Genomic DNA, 16,641 nt, shown 5'->3' on the forward strand with positions numbered 1-16,641 from the left:
GGCACGGAAATCATCTTCACGGAAGATATACCATCATACCTGGAAGGCCTACATCTCCTTGTGTGAGGAGAAAGGGTGGCATCCTCGCTCCTTTTCTATATCCAGGATCCTGCTGTTTCTTCAGCATGGAGTGGACCAGAAATTGGCGTTGAGCACCATTAAGGGGTATATTTCAGCCCTGTCTTCTTCTTCTCTCTTCTTCTTTCTTCTCTCTTCTTCTTCTTCTTCTTTCTTCTCTCTTCTTCTTCTTCTTCTTTCTTCTCTCTTCTTCTTCTTCTTCTTCTTCTTCTTCTTTCTTCTCTCTTCTTCTTCTTCTTCTTCTTCTTCTTTCTTCTCTCTTCTTCTTCTTCTTCTTTCTTCTTCTTTCTTCTCTCTTCTTCTTCTTTCTTCTCTCTTCTTCTTCTTCTTCTTTCTTCTCTCTTCTTCTTCTTCTTCTTTCTTCTCTCTTCTTCTTCTTTCTTCTCTCTTCCTCTTCTTTCTTCTCTCTTCCTCTTCTTTCTTCCCTCTTCCTCTTCCTCCTCCTCCTCCTCTTCCTCCTCCCCCTCCTCCCCCTCCTCTTCCTCCTCCTCCCTCATTAGTGAGTACCTTTGTTCAGGGGGTACGACATGTAGTCCCTCCTGTGCGTCCTCTGTTACCCCCATGGGATTTGAACCTGGTGTTGTCGGTGCTTCAGAAGCCGCCGCTTGAGAATATCGGGGAGATTCCCCTGTTGACCCTTTCACAGAAGGTGGTTTTTCTAGTGGCCATTACATCGGCCAAGAGGGTTTCGGAATTGGCGGCCTTGTCCTGCAAGTCGCCTTATCTGGTTATCCACAGGGATAAAGTGGTGTTGCGTCCGCAACCGTCCTTTCTACCAAAGGTGGTTTCGGCTTTTCATATCAATGAGTACATTGTATTACCATTGTTGTTGTGTCCTAAGCTGAAGCACCCCAAGGAGGTGGCCCTTCACGCCCTCTATGTGGTTAGGGCTCTGAAGGTGTACTTGTCTGCCACAGCTCCCTTTCGGAAGTCAGACTCACTGTTTCATTGGCTGGTCCTAAGAAAGGCATGGAAGTCTTGTCGGCCACCATTTCCAGATGGATCAGACAGATTGTAGTCCAAGCCTACGCCTTGAAGGGGCAGGTGCCCCCCTTTCCAGTCACGGCCCACTCTACAAGAGCAACCTGAATGTCTTGGGCTTTCCCGACACCAAGCGTCTGTCGCTCAGGTGTGTAAGGCGGCGACCTGGTCGTCTGTCCATACATTTACCAAGTTCTACAAGGTAGACGTCAGTGCATCGGCTGATGCTTGTTTTGGCCGCAAAGTTTTTCGATAAAAACGCAGTACTGTTTTGTTAATGCGCTGTTGCATTACTTCCGCAATGTTGCGGTCTTGGGGATCACTCCTGTTGAGGATACCCGGTTATATGGTGGTGTTTTTCCACACACTGCTGTTTTTTTGTGGGTTTAGTTTCACTAGTTCCCACTTGTCATGGTGGATGAGGTTTTTATGCTGTTTTTTTCCCCACTCCTCATTTGGCACTGCTTGGGGACGTCCCATTTAGAGAGGAGCTGTCGGTCGGTGAATATAAGAGAAAATAGGATTTATTCACCGACCATCACAGCACCCACCCCCTCCCTTTTCTCTACGTTATACTGCTTGTTGATGTACTGAATCTGCTGGGGATGGTTGCTAGCACAGGGTCCTTCCCCCCTACACTAAGTGTAACAATTTTGCCTAGTTCTCCTAATGGCAGGCTAAACAACCCATTTAGTTACAGAGAGGAGCTGTGTCAGTCGGTGAATTACAGAGAAAAGGATTTTACGGTGAGTACAAAAATCCTATATTTTTTTTTTTTTCTTTCCTTTTTTTCTTTCTTTGTTTTTCTTTCTTTCCTCTGTTTTGTGTCACTCATGATGACACTTCGTGTGGGTAGGAACAGATCCCACTTTGGTACCAGTTATTCCAATTGTTCTTAAAGTCAACCTGTGCTTTGTCCTCTCTCACCACTTCTGTCACAGGACTATACAAGCTTTGGGGGGGCGGGGGGGGGGGGGGGGGGGGGCTCATGTCTGAGCTTGCATATGGCCAAAGACTCTCTGCTGCCATGTGATGGGCCAGTTACCAAACACTTGCAATGCCACATGCTCCTCTGTAAGCAAATCTACTGGGTATTGTCTTCACCCCTGGCAGTTGAATGAAGTAGCGATGAGATAAATATTTGCTATTGTGGAGAGGTGCATTTAGGATTCTTTTTGATTTGTCCTTCATAGACAAAGCACAGTTTTGCTTTAAAGCTGGGTAGGCACACACGTACTCCCAGGTGTGTGTGTATAGCTTAGAAGGTTCACTTCTTGTTAACAGCCCTAATCTTTTCAGAAGCCAGGACAATTTATTTATTAATTTTTTTTTTTGTTTTTTTTTTTAGAGAGGTCTAAACATTACAAACTTTTTGAGACATGTGGTTTGTTTGCTTTTTTTTTTTTTTTTTTTTTTTTTTTTTTTTTGTATGTTTATTTTTCGTTTTAGGCCAGGGTTAAGACAATAATAATAAAATGGCGCTTTGTACTATTCTGGACAATAACCAAGCCCCTGAATTTAAATTTTTTTTTTTTTTTTTCCTGCAGCTGCTATATCCCAGGAGCTGTGTCAGATCACAACATCTGAACATGAGCCTGTTGTACGTCGTGGAGGCTTTGATTCCCCCTTCTTTCATCATGAGAGCCAGCCTACCCCTCCGAAAAAGAACTACACCTGCAATGTGACCCAGATCTGTGACAACCGAGCTGCTGACAAGCTCAACTGCCATGGGTCCCAGGACACCTCTAAACAGGCATTCACTCCCATTGAGCCACCAAACGGCACAGAGAATGACAACTCAGGGAAGTCGCAGACTACTAACTCTTTGCCCAGTGACAGAACCATTCTTACCCCAAGCCCTTGCAAATCTCAGGCGCACTGCAGATCCTGCTTCAATCCTGCCCCCTATGAGCACCTTTTTGAGCTGGCTCTGCCTAAAACGGCAAGCCTTTTCATCTCCAAAAAGACAGAAGAGCTGTACAAAAAATTCAAAGGGAGCAACGAGGAAGTCGAGGATGACAGCACGTCAGTCTCTCCCGCGGAGGTGCTTGACCGGCTCATACAGCTAGGTGCTGACGCCCATACCAAAGAGCTGAACAAGTAAGTGCTGGCAATGGACCCCTAGACCAGTACTAAGAAGATATGTTGGCACATCAATCAGAGAAGGGCCTGCAGTCAGTGACCCTTTTGTAGGTAATAAATAGCTGACTGCTCCCTCTTCTGACCTGTGAAGTGTTTGAGGAGAAAAGCCTTCCTGCACAAACTTACTTTCTCTTATATTCACTAACCGACACAGCTCCTCTCTGTAACAAAATGAGTTGTTAGCCCTATCACTGGAGATTACTAGGCAAAGTTGTAATACAACACTTCAAAACTTTTACTTCTGTCCCTAGGCTACAATCCCCACAGTCTGCCCTAGCAACCTCAATTTTATTTTGCCTAGTGAAGGAGATACACCTAGGAACCCTGCGGGCCCATAGGTCCATGTTTTTTTTATTTATTTTTATTTATGCTGAAGCTTGGCTTTTTGCGCAAGATAAATGATCCTGTGATCTTCTTCTATCAACAGCCAGCTGGGTGACAGGCTGGTTCACTTATCCTTGTAGTCTCCCCAGTCCGGCCATCGAGCGTGTGCAGGTCGCAGCTACAGCTCGGCAGGCCATGACATACCTCAGCTCCAGAGGTGGTCGGTGAGCTTTATGCTCCGGGGCATACATATGACTGGGCTACTGATGTCTGCGTCACAGTATGCCGGGCCAGTAGACTTCCCTGTACTGATCAGGAGTTGGCTACGATGGAATGTCTGCCAGCTCTTCAGCACTGGTATGTACAGCTCTCCCTGCCTCTGCTGGGTTGAGCAGCTGGGCATTCCCTGAGAGGTCGATTCAGGGGGCTTTACATGGATACTGAGCTGTGTGTGTATGTGTGCCCTGGGCTCTCACCTGGGTTCTGGCTGTGCTGGGGTGTCTGGGTCCTGAGTGCTTATTCACGGAGGGTCCTGTGAGGTTTGTCCCTGTGTTGGTGCAGCACTCACTGTGTCTGCCACATGTTTTCTTTCTGCCTCTCGTGCCATTTTCAGTGTGGGCAATGGACCGCATGCTTCTGGGCTTCAAGCGGCCATTTTCCCGGTGATTCCCTATTCAGAACACTGGCGGCCATTTTTTGGACACCGGACCACTTTTTTTGTGCTCTAGCAGCAGCTCCTGTGCCCTCAGCTTCTTGTTTTGTTATAACAGAGCGCTGGGAGGCTTTCTGTGTAATCTGGACACGTGTTTCAGATCGCTCAGTGATCGTTCACTGATCGTGCTGACGGCCTGCCACCGACACACCTTTGTTCCCTCTGCATCCGGGAGCGCTAGGGCTCTACAGGCACTGCTGTAAAACAGCGAAGAACTCCTCGTGGGAGGTGAGTCCGGCGGGTTGGAACCCCTGTCAGTGGCAGCAAGGAGGGTGGGAATTTCACTGTCCTAAGTCCCCTTCGGGAGACAGACCGGGATAGGGGTCAGCATGGCTTTAGAAACTGGTGTTTCTTCCCCCGAAATCCAGGCAATTGAAACCGGGTCACCTGCGGACTGCGCGGTCCCTATGGACACCCTGACAGCAGTCCTCAATTTGTTCGTTGTCAAGATAGAGGCAGTGCGTGGGAAAAAAGAGGTGCTAAAAAGCGGCCCATGCCTGTCCCCCTGTCCTCTGGGGGGAGCTCTGACGCAGACTCGGGTCCTGCTGAGGCCGGTGACCCCTGCTCTGTCTTGTCAGATGACGCTGACCAGGACCGTTCGGACAGTGAGGATGAGTCCCTGTCCGGGTCCGTGCGCGACAAAGCGCTTGTTGGAGCACTTATCACAGCTGTGCGCGATACCCTTTCAGGGGCCAGCGGATCCTTCTGCTGATGTACCGGTCCCTTTTCGGTCCCACAAGCCAGCATGTTCATCTAAGGTATTCCCCCTTATCAGACTTATTTTGACAAGTTCATTTACAAGGAATATGGTCGCTCGCAACAGACCTTTTCGGTCCCCAAATACCAAATACATGGCGGTGCGTTACCCCTTTGAGGAAAGCCTTCTCAAGAAATGGTCAGCTCCTCTGGTCGTGGACCCCCCCCCCCCCCCAGTATTCAGGTTAAAGTAACCACGATCCTGGTTGAGGGGACTCCTGCATTCAAGGATCCCACGGACAGGAAGGGCGATGCGGTGGCTAGTTCCTTGTTTACGGTTGTGGAGTCAGCCGTGCAACCTGTGTTGCCATCCGCACTGGTGCCGCAGACACTGACTGAGTGGGCAAAATTTTTTCACCGCGAATTGGGAGAGCAACAGGCCTCCCCTGTCTGCGTTGAACTAGCAGACCAACTAGTGCAAGGCCTTAAGTATGTCTGTGACGTGGCCCTGGATACTCTCCCTCTGTTATCCAGGGCTTCAGTGTCAGCTGTGGTGCTGAGGCGCCTGTTTTGGCTAAAATGCTGGTCTTCTGACCAGGCATCCAAAATAGCTCTGACGGACCTGCCTTTCCTTGGCGACCGGCTTTTTGGAGGCTCGTTAGATGACATTATTAAAAATGCCACTGGGGGTAAGAGTACTCTACTCCCACAGGCCAGGAAAGCTAAGGAGCCACGCCGTAGGCAAGGGCCCTCTTTTTTTCGCTGACAAACTGCTTTTTTTCGTCTGCCCGGAGCTTCAATGAAATGTCCCCAGCCTGACAGGATGCCCACGGACGGTCAAAAACGTCCCTGGAGTCGCAAGCCTAACAAGCCTGCAAATAAAAATGCGACCGCATGAAGGTTTGCCCCCACCCATATCTCGGGTGGGGGGGTCTCCTTCGGGGGTTTGCAGCCCGGTGGTCCTCCGGTTTATCCAACCAATGGGTCTGCAATCTGATTTCCACAGGCTACAAGATAGTTTCTCTCTTGGCCGCCAAACAGATTCTTCCCCCTCCAGCATACCTGTAGCCGCGGGTCGCCAGGAGGCCCTGTTGGGGGCAGTAAGTGATTTGCTGAATCACGGGGTGGTCGTACCAGTTCCGGAATCAGAATGCTTCCAGGGATTCTACTCAAATCTGTGGTTCCCAAGAAGGAAGGGGTACGTCCGATCTTGGACCTAAAGGCCCTCAATCACTTTGTAAAAGTGCAGAGGTTCAGAATGTAATCCGTTTGCTCAGTAGCCACTGCACTCCATCAAGGGGACTCCCTGGCATCCTTAGACATCCAGGATGCGTACCTGCACATACCCATGTGCCTTCGGCATCAAAAATTTCTGCGATTTGCAGTCGGGGAAGCCCATTACCAATTTGTGGCTCTTCTCTTTTTACCAAAGTACTGGCTCCAGTATTGGCGTTGCTAAGACAACGTGGGATCGCAATCGTGGGCTACCTAGATCTCCCCCTGAGAGCATCTTCCGCCTCAGAATTAGAGAAGGATGTGGCAATCACCAAGCAGACCCTGCAAGAATTTGGATGGCTGCTTAACCTAAAGAAGTCGGTGATTGTACTGACCCAGCGTCTGGAGTACCTAGGTTTGCTGTTGGACTCCAGGGAAGCGAGAGTTTTTCTCCCTTCAGACAAATTGCAGACTCTCAGATCCGTGGTCAAACTACTAATGAACCACAAGTGGTCGTTGCTCCGGTTTTGCATGTGAGTACTGGGACTCATGGTAGCCTCCTTCGAGGCAGTATCCTACGCCCAGTTCTGGAGTGCTGCAGAAGAAGCTCTTGTTAAAATGGGACATTTCTCAGCTGTCCCTAGATCGGCAGATCCAGGTGAGCCAGCCAGTCAGGGACTCTGTGATCTGGTGGTTGAGGTTCCCGGTGATTCAGTCCAAAAAATCATTCCTTCCTCTGAACTGGACGGTGATCATTACGGACACCAGTCTATCTGGCTGGGGTGGAGTGATGGGGGTTCAGTCGGTTCAGGGCCTCTGGTCGACTAAGGAATCCGAGTTGCTGATTTAACCTGCTCAAATTGAGAGCGATCAGGCTGTCTCTCCACACATGGTTCGGTGTGTCTTCAAGGGCATCCGGTCAGGATACAGTCGGACAACGCCACGGTTGTGGCGTGCGTAAATCGCCAAGGGGGAAGAAGAAGATCAGCTGCTGCTCGGGAGGTTGCTCACATACTTCGGTGGGCAGAGCAACACGTACCGGCCCTGTCGGCCATTTACATCCTGGGAGTGGAGAATTGGCAGGCGGACTATGCATCTAGAGACTTTCAGGCAGATGTGGATCTACTGGCCTCCCGTCTCAATCGGAAGGTGCCAAGATTCGTGTCCAGAAGAGATCCGTGGGCAGACGCGCTGGTGCCTCTGTGGGATCAGTACCAGCTGATCTACGCCTTTCCTCCACTGAAACCGTTGCCACATCGGCTTCGCAGAGTGGAAGCCGAGGGGATCCCAGTGATTCTGGTTGCCCCAGATTGGCCTCAGCATCCTTGGTATGCAGACCTGGTGCGTCTGGTGGTAGACGTTCCCTGGCGACTGCCGTTGTGAGAGGACCTCCTATCTTGAGGTCCAATTTTTTTCCATCCTGCTTTACCATCGCTGGCTTTAACGGCATGGCTATTGAGAGCCAGGTGTTGAGGAAACGGGGTCTGTCGGACTCCGTGATTCTGACTATGTTAAGGGCACGGAAATCATCTTCTCGGAAGATATACCATCGTACCTGGAAGGCCTACATCTCCATGTGTGAGGAGAAAGGATGGCATCCGCGATCCTTTTCCATATCCAGGATTCTGCTAATTCTCCAGCAGGGAGTGGACCAGAGGTTGGCATTAAGCACCATTAAGGGGCAAATCTCAGCCTTAGCTGTCTTTTTTTTTTTTTCAATGACCCCTGGCATTGCACTCCTTAGTGAGTACCTTCGTTCAGGGGGTACGACACGTAGTCCCTCCTGGGCGTCCTCCGTTACCTCCTGTGGGATTTGAACCTGGTGTTGTCGGCACTTCAGAAACCACAGTTTGAGAATATCAGGGAGATTCCTCTGACTCATTCCCAGAAAGTGGTCTTTCTAGTGGCCATCACATCGGCCAGGAGGGTTTCGGAACTGGCCCCCTTGTCCTGCAAGTTGCCGTATCTGGATAAGGTAGTGTTGCGTCCGCAACCATCCTTTCTGCCGAAAGTGGTCTCAGCTTTTCATATCAATGAGGACATTGTATTACCGTCGCTGTGTCCTAACCCGATGCACCCATCATGCTCTGGACGTGGTTAGGGCCCTGAAGGTGTATTTGGCTGCCGTGGCTCCCTTTCGGAAGTCAGACTCGCTGTTTGTTTCGGTGGCTGGTCCAAAGAAGGGCATGGCGGTCTCGTCGGCCACCATTTCTAGGTGGATTAGACAGATTGTAGTACAAGCCTATGCCCTGAAGGGGCAGGTGCCCCCCTTTCCGGTCACAGCCCACTCTACAAGGGCAGTCGGAATGTCTTGGGCCTTTCGACACCAAGCATCGGTCACTCAGGTGTGTAAGGTGGCGACCTGGTCGTCTGTCCATGCATTTACCAAGTTCTACAAGGTAGACGTCAGTGCATCTGCGGATGCCTGTTTTGGCCGCAAAGTTTTGCAGGCGGCCGCGTAGTTGCAATTGAATATGCAATCAATATTTTTTCCTGTTTTTTCAAAATAACGCAGCATTGTTATGATGATGCACTGTTGCATTACTTCCGCAGTTGGTTACGGCATTGGGGGTCACTCCTGTTGAGGATACCTGGTTAAGATGGGGGTTTTTCCACACACTGCTGCTTTTTTTTTTTTTTATTTTTTTTATTTTTGTGGGTTTAGTTTTACAAATTCCTACTTGCCATAGTGGATGAAGTTTTTATGCTGTTTTGGCACTGCTTGGGGACATCCCATTTTGTTAGAGAGGAGCTGTGTCGGTCGGTGAATATAAGAGAAAATAGGATTTTTTTTTTGTACTCACCGTAAAATCTTTCTCTGTAATTCACCGACCGACACAGCACCCGCCCCTCCCCTTTTTTTTTTTTCTCTTTAAGTTTATACTACTTGTTGACGTACTGAGGCTGCTAGGGCAGACTGTGGGGATTGTAGCCTAGGGACCACCCCCTGGGCGGAACTAAAAGTTCTGAAGTGTTGTATTACAGCTTTGCCTAGTAATCTCCAGTGATTGGGCTAACAACCCATTTTGTTAGAGAGGAGCTGTGTCGGTCGGTGAATTACAGAGAAAAGGATTTCACGGTGAGTCCTATTTTATGGCTCTGCGATGTCATGTAACAGAGTATAGAGAACTGTAAAGTAAGATTATACAGTAAGATTGCATTGGTGTGAAAAAGTCTGTCACTTAGGAGCACTCACCTTTTCTTGGTTGCAGGAAAGAAATTTCCTCCATCTATTGCCATCTATAGTCTTCTCAAAACTGGTGCAGACCGAATCTGGAGAAGCTGTGCAGGGCAACCAATTGGCTTCTATCTTCAGCTTGTTCTGTCAAGCTTAAAAAAATGAACGATAGAAGCTGAAAGGTTGGCATGCACTGCTGCAGATTTTGGCTGCTCCAGTTTTGATAAATTCCTCTCAATATGTATTTGACACATTCTATATTAAGTTGTTGGGCCTGCTGTTGATTGGAAATCTGAAAATGCTAGTTGCATGGCTGTTATGCAAATTCACTGGACTGTATATTTCTGATTATACTGACCTAGAACTAAAATGCAGGTTAGAAAAGTCAGCGTCTTGTCAAATGTCCTTATCTGTCTTTTGGTCTAGTGACTCATAAAGCAAGATGCTCAGAATTTCACCCATGAAACTAGAAGGGAGAGGTCCTTGATGGTGGTGTCAATGTTTCTGACTTGGAACAGAAGTACATAGTACGACCAAGTTGTATGTAACCAGCTTTGGTTTTTATTGCAATCTGAATCCTCACTGGAAAAATTTCTCTTTTTTTACTGTGGGTTCCAATCACTACCAGTTACCAAGATAGGATGTGAGGGGGAAATCATCACAATGGAAGCTAGTGCACAGTAGGGGTTCTCTTAACCCTTGTCTACTGTTAAAAAAAAAAAAAAAACTTGATTGGCTAGAGTTCCACTTTAAAGGCTAAGTTCACATTTTTAGTAACCTGTTGCACCCATATTTAGGCTGTAACCTATTACTGCACATCTCTCCCCGATTCCCCCCAAGCGACAGCGGGCAGTGTATCCTCTCCCTGCACCCGCTGTTACAATTTTAAAAACTGCATGGTTCCACCTGCCCAGCCGCATCTTTCATTCACACAGATCTGTGAAATAAATGAGCTACAAGTGCAGCAGACTGCTTGTAGTAATCAAACTATGAGGAGCTGATGAGTGCCCTTGTAGTTCAATACTCTTCCTGCTCTTTAGTAACTGTGTCAACCCTTATGGGAGTTATGGGCAGACAGCTGTACTGAGTATCTTCTGCAGAAGCCTGACATTGTACCCACAATCTGATCACGGGTGCAATGCACTGCGAACTAAAGAGAACGTTTTATTTCCCTTAACCTTCTTTTTTTTTTTTTTTTTTTTTTTTTTTTTTTTCCTTTTTAAAAGTGAACTTATCCCTTTATTTTTTTTTTTTTTTTTTTTTTTTTTTTTTTAGGTTTCATATATCTCACATTACAGTTGCAGCTCTGTTCATTGTTGGAAAACCTGTTTTAACATTTCATGTTTTTTTTTCTACTTTGTTTAGGTTGCCTTTACCCAGCAAATCCGCTGACTGGACTCATTTTGGAGGTATGACTTTTTTGTTTGTTTTATGGCAGGCAATTGTGTACATGTTTTGTAGCCATGCTTATGTCTAGGTGAGGGTTTCATGAAGTCAGTTTAGCTACACACATGGCCAGTGTAACACAGTGACCAAATAAGTCTCCTTGCCAGATTTTCTATCCTGAATCCTTTACCTCTTTAGATTTTCAAAATTTTCTTTTTTAAAAGTGCCTGATTTATCTGTACATAAACTGCCTTGGGAACAGTCTGTTTCCCAAATACTCATCCAGTAGCCGAAATACTGAGAGGAAAAAAACGTCAGGCGGAAGGGGAATCCTAAACTACCTGCGCAGATTAGTTTGCCAATACCGATGACTTTAGCGATCACATGTGCCTATGATGTGTAATAAACAAATTGATTAATTTGCCTTTTTACAATGGATAACAGAAATCCTGTGATTAATCTCAGGACACTTTATAATTACTTTTAGTGTGCTTTATGTGTATATTTGTCTTTAATGTCAGATATAAAAAGATTTCTGTAAATGGATGTAAATCATTTACAATGAAGAAACAATGAAAAATGCCTACAAAGACTACACCTCATTTTAAAGTGCTTGTAAAGGCAGATTGTGTGTTTGTTGTGTTTTGTTTGTTTTTTTATGTCTTGATGCATTCTATATTCTAAAACCTTCTGTTGGCAGCATCCCCCCCTAATACTTGCTTGAGCTTTATCTAGATCCAGTGATGTTGCAGTAGTGTTGCAGCTGCCTGTGACTCCACTCCTCATTGGCTGAGACAGTGGCTCCCGCTGTTAGCCAGTCAGGAGAGAGTGGATGGGGCTGGGCCACGGCTCTGTGTCTCAAAGGATACATGGAGCTGTGGCGGAACTGAACAGGAGGGAGGAATCAGGAGCACGCAAGCGGGACCCGAGAAGAGGAGGATCTGGACTGCTCTGAGCAAAACCCCTGCAACAGAGCAGGTAAGTGTAACATGTTTGTTATTTTTAAAGCGGTTCTGCACCTTAAAAAAATATATTAAAAGCCAGCAGCTACAAACATTGCAGCTGCTGACTTTTAATAAATTGACACTTACCTGTCCCAGGGTCCAGCGATGTCGGCCGCAGATGACGAGCGATCGCTCGTCTCGCTGCTGCCCCCGCCGCCATCCTCTGTCAGGGAATCGGGAAGTGAAGCATTGCGGCTTCACTGCCCGGTTCCCTACTGCGCATGCGCGAGTCGCGCTGCGCGTCTCTGCTTGTCCCCGCTGTGTCCTGGGACTGTGTTTCCCAGAACACAACGGGGGGTGCGGGGCATCTGCGCGGTCTGTCCCGGAAGTGGGTGCAGATACCTGGATTATCCAGGTAACTGCACCCCCCTCCCCCCTGAAAGGTGCCGATTGTAGCACCGGAGGGGGGGGAGGGATCAGATAAGCGGAACTTCCACTTTAGGGTGGAGAACTGCTTTAAATAAATAAAAAAAAAAAAAAAAATACTTTAATGTGAACCACCTAAATCATCAGTCAAATAATTGGTTAAAATGAAGGTCACCTGTTTTGTAGTCAAGGTGTTTCATTTGTTTCATGTGCAAGTACATGTATATCTAGGACAGAGATATCAACCAGGGTTCCTCCAGAGGTTGCTAGGGATTCCTTCAGCATTGGGCAATTTCTGCCTCTCGCACAAGTTCCCAATGACACCATTGATCTTTTAACTATCTGTAAAGCCCCATACACACTATTGTTTTTTCTGCTGAGTTTTTCCTTCAGGTTTACCAAAACCATGTAGTGTAAGGGCCTGCCTGAATGCATACAAATTGAAACTCCTAAGATTTGACCTCGTATTGTATGGTTTTGGTAAATCTGTATAAATCAAAGAATCCTGAAGGACTGTAATGGTAGCCGGATGGAGAAATCATAGTAGAAATTCAGTTGTCATTTTGGCCATGAGAGCATACCCTTTTTAGTAATCAGAAAACACAGCATATAATCCTAAGTGTGCCATCTTCACAAGTCATGGAAGGCTTGTGAGAGTAGAGTTTTTATAACCAGTATAAAGAAATCCTATAGAAAAACCTGATGTAGTTGGGAGCCTTGGGACATTTGCAACAAGGAAAAATAACTACCGTATATACTCGAGTATAAGCCGAGATTTTCAGCCTCTTTTTTGAGGCTGAAAGTGCCCCCCTCGGCTTATACTCGAGTCATCGCTGTCTGCCCGCTCGATCAGCGTGTCGAGCAGACAGACAGCGGCCATTCTATAGTTCAAAAGCCGCGCCTCCGGCTCCGCCTTCGCCTGTGATAGGCGGAACACTGAATTTCCCAGCAGCCTGTGTTCCGCCTATCACGGACATCGTATCATCCTCGTACTACGGACGAGGATGATACGATGTACGTGATAGGCGGAACACAGGCTGCTGGGAAATTCAGTGTTCCGCCTATCACAGGCGAAGGCGGCGGCGCAGCTTTTGAATTTTACAATGGCCGCCGAGGCGCCGACGAACGAAGAGGGCACGGGACGGAGGCAAGGCAAGGCACGGCACGGCACGGGACGGGACGGAGGCAAGGCACGGCGGCGAGGCAAGGAGGCTCGGCACGGGACGGAGGCTCGGGACAAAGGCTCGGGACACAGGTAGGCTGGACACACACACACACACACACACACACACACACACACACACACACACACACACACACACACACACACACACACACACACACACACACACACGGATGGAGACACACACACACAGGGATGGATGGATGGAGACACACACACACAGGGATGGATGGATGGATGGACACACACACACACAGGGATGGATGGATGGACACACACACACACAGGGATGGATGGACGGACACACAGGGATGGACGGACACACAGGGATGGACGGACACACACACAGGGATGGACAGGCATGTCTTACCCTCGGCTTATACACGAGTCAATAAGTTTGCCAGTTTTTTTGGGGGTAAATTGGGGGCCTCGGCTTATATTCGGGTCGGCCTATACTCGAGTATATACGGTACATGTTTAATTTTGACTTTAGTTTGGCCCAAGGGAACATTGTCTTGCAGAGTGATCATCAATAAGTGTAGAAGAAAAAAATAAATTGTACTGCTGCGGCGTTTAATCATGCACAATGGCTAGCTGCTCTAATATCACTCCTAAGCCTTATACACAAGATTGAACTTTAAACAAACTTTCCCATGGATTTCTGTACAAAGGACATTGGCCGTGAACTTGTTAAAGCAGGGTTCCACCCTAAAATGGAACTTCTGCTCATTGGAACCCTGCCCCCCCCCCTCCGGTGTCACAGTTCGCACCTTTCAGGGGGGAGGGGGTGCAGATACCGGTCTAAGACAGGTATTTGCACCCTCTTCCGGGCATAGACTCCCATAGGAGTCTGCTGGTTCCTGTCCCGCCGCTCTGTCTGCTGGGACACACACGGGTCATAGACAGCGCGGACCATTCCTATTGCGCTGCGTGACTTGTGCATGCGCAGTAGGGAACCGGGAAGTCAAGCCGTAACGCTTCACTTCCTGATTCCCTCACCTAGAATGGCGGCAGCAGCAGCCGAGAGCCGAGCGATCGATTGGTCTCGGCTGCTGACATCGCTGGACCCTGGGACAGGTGAGTGTCCATTTATTAAGTCAGCAGCTGTAGTATTTATAGCTGCTGGCTTTTAATATTTTTTTTTTTTTTTTTTGTAGGTGGAATCCCTCTTTAACCAGTTGCCTACCGCCGCACGCCGATGTACGTCGGTAGAATGGCACGGGCAGGCATAAGGACATACATGTACGTCCCTTGCCTCCCGCGGGTCGGGGGCCCGATCGGGCCCCCGCCCGGTGCCTGCGGCGGTCGGTTTTCGTCCGGGAGCGATCCGGGATGAGGGGGCGGCCATTCATTCATGGCCACCCCCTCGCGATCGCTCCCGACGAATAGAAATCCCCGGTGACATCACTTCCTCTCCTGTAATGTAAACACAGGAGAGGAAGTGATGTATTCTCTCCTCCGTGTCGGTATTTTTCGTTCCGACACGGAGGAGAGCGGATCGGTGAGTTGCACCAACACTCTACACACACAGTAGAACATGCCAGGCACACTCACACCCCCCCTTTACCCCCCGATCACCCCCCCAATTACCCCTGCCCCCCAGTCACAGTGACACCAATGTCATTTTTTTTTTTTTTTTTTTTTTTTTTTTTTTTTGCATTGGTGTCATTTGTGACTGTAATAACTGTTAGGGCAGTTAGAGTTAGCCCCCTTTAGTTCTAATGTACCCCCCTAACCCCCCCAATAAAGGTTTAACCCCGTGATCACCCCCCGTCGCCAGTGTCACTAAGGCTGGGTTCACATTGCAGCGGTTTATGAGAACGAATGTGATTCGCACTGCAGTGCAAATCACATCCGATCTCTGTGCGATTCGAGTTCAGCCATTCGCCGCACCCGTCGCAAATTCGCACGGGACCCTTTTTTTGGCCCGCAGCAGAATCGGATCGCATGGGTGTTCACACCATGCGATCCGAGTTTGCAGATCGCACTGCGATATGCGAACTGATCTGGGGGTGTCAGTAACATTTCACTGACACTCCCAGCAGTTCGCATAGGGCAGTGTGAACTGCCGCCGGGAGGCATGCGATGCGGGAACCCGCCGCGGATTCGCGGCGTTTCCGCATCGCTCCAGTGTGAACCCAGCCTAATAAGCGATCATTTTTCTGATCGCCGTATTAGTGTCACAGGTGACGCTAGTTAGGCAGGTAGGTATTTAGGTTCGCCGCAGCTTTTTATAGCGCCAGGGACCCCCATATACTACCGCATAAAGCCCCCTGATTGCCCCCTAGTTAACCCTTTCACCAGTGATCACCATATAACTGTTACAGGTGACGCTGGTTGGTTAGTTATTTTTTTATAGTTTCAGGGCACCCGCCATTTATTACCTAGTCTCACTAGTGTACCCCTAAATTTAGGGGTGTCTACTTTCCAAAATGGGGTCATTTGGGGGGGGTTTGTGCCATCTTGGCATTTTATGGCCTTCAAAACTGTAACGTCTTAGAAAGCCTGAAGGCGGTGCTTGGTTTTCGGGGCCCCGTACGCGGCTAGGCTCCCAAAAAGTCCCACATATGTGGTATCCCCGTACTCAGGAGAAGCAGCAGAATTTATTTTGGGGTGTCATTTCACATATGCCCATGGCATGCATGAGCAATATATCATTTAGTGACAACTTTGTAAAAAAAAAAAGTTTGTAATTTTCCCGCAACTTGTGGCAAAATATAAAATATTCCATGAACTCAACATGCCTCTCAGCAAATAGCTTGGGGTGTCTACTTTCTAAAATGGGGTCATTTGTGGGGGTTTTGTGCCATCTTGGCATTTTATGGCCTTCAAAACTGTAATAGGTAGTGAGAAGTGAACTCAAAAATTTACGCCCTTAGAAAGCCTGAAGGCGGTGCTTGGTTTTCGGGGCCCCGTACGCGGCTAGGCTCCCAAAAAGTCCCACATATGTGGTATCCCCATACTCAGGAGAAGCAGCAGAATTTATTTTGGGGTGTCATTTCACATACGCCCATAGCATGTGTGAGCAATATATCATTTAGTGACAACTTTGTGTAAAAAAAAAAAAAAAATTTTTTTTTTTGTCATTATTCAATCGCTTGAGGCAAAAAAATAAAATATTCAATGGGCTCAACATGCCTCTTATCAATTTCCTTAGGGGGTCTACTTTCCAAAATGGGGTCATTTGGGGGGGTTTTGTACTGCCCTGCCATTTTAGCACCTCAAGAAATGAGATAGGCAGTCGTAAACTAAAAGCTGCGTAAATTCCAGAAAACGTACCTTAGTTTGTAGATGTGACAACTTTTGCGCAAACCAATAAATATACAATTATTGACTTTTTTTTTACCAAAGACATGTGGCTGAATACATTTTGGCC

The 16,641-nt window shown here is 47.8% G+C and overlaps 1 protein-coding gene across 2 annotated transcripts in view; it reads left to right on the forward strand.

Moving 5' to 3' along the window:
- The window catches only part of TSC1 (TSC complex subunit 1), a 127,290-nt gene that overhangs the window by 83,427 nt on the left and 27,222 nt on the right, over positions 1 to 16,641 (forward strand). For both annotated transcript variants that reach the window (XM_077477611.1, XM_077477620.1), the window contains 2 exons: positions 2,607 to 3,159; positions 10,692 to 10,735. In XM_077477611.1, coding sequence (XP_077333737.1) covers positions 2,607 to 3,159; positions 10,692 to 10,735 — 597 coding nt within the window. The remainder of the gene's footprint in view (positions 1 to 2,606; positions 3,160 to 10,691; positions 10,736 to 16,641) is intronic.

Source organism: Lithobates pipiens, unplaced genomic scaffold (assembly GCF_037356315.1).
Source record: "Lithobates pipiens isolate NorthernLeopardFrog02 unplaced genomic scaffold, aLitPip1_a1.2 Scaffold_1, whole genome shotgun sequence".
Classification (NCBI taxonomy): Eukaryota; Metazoa; Chordata; class Amphibia; order Anura; family Ranidae; genus Lithobates; species Lithobates pipiens.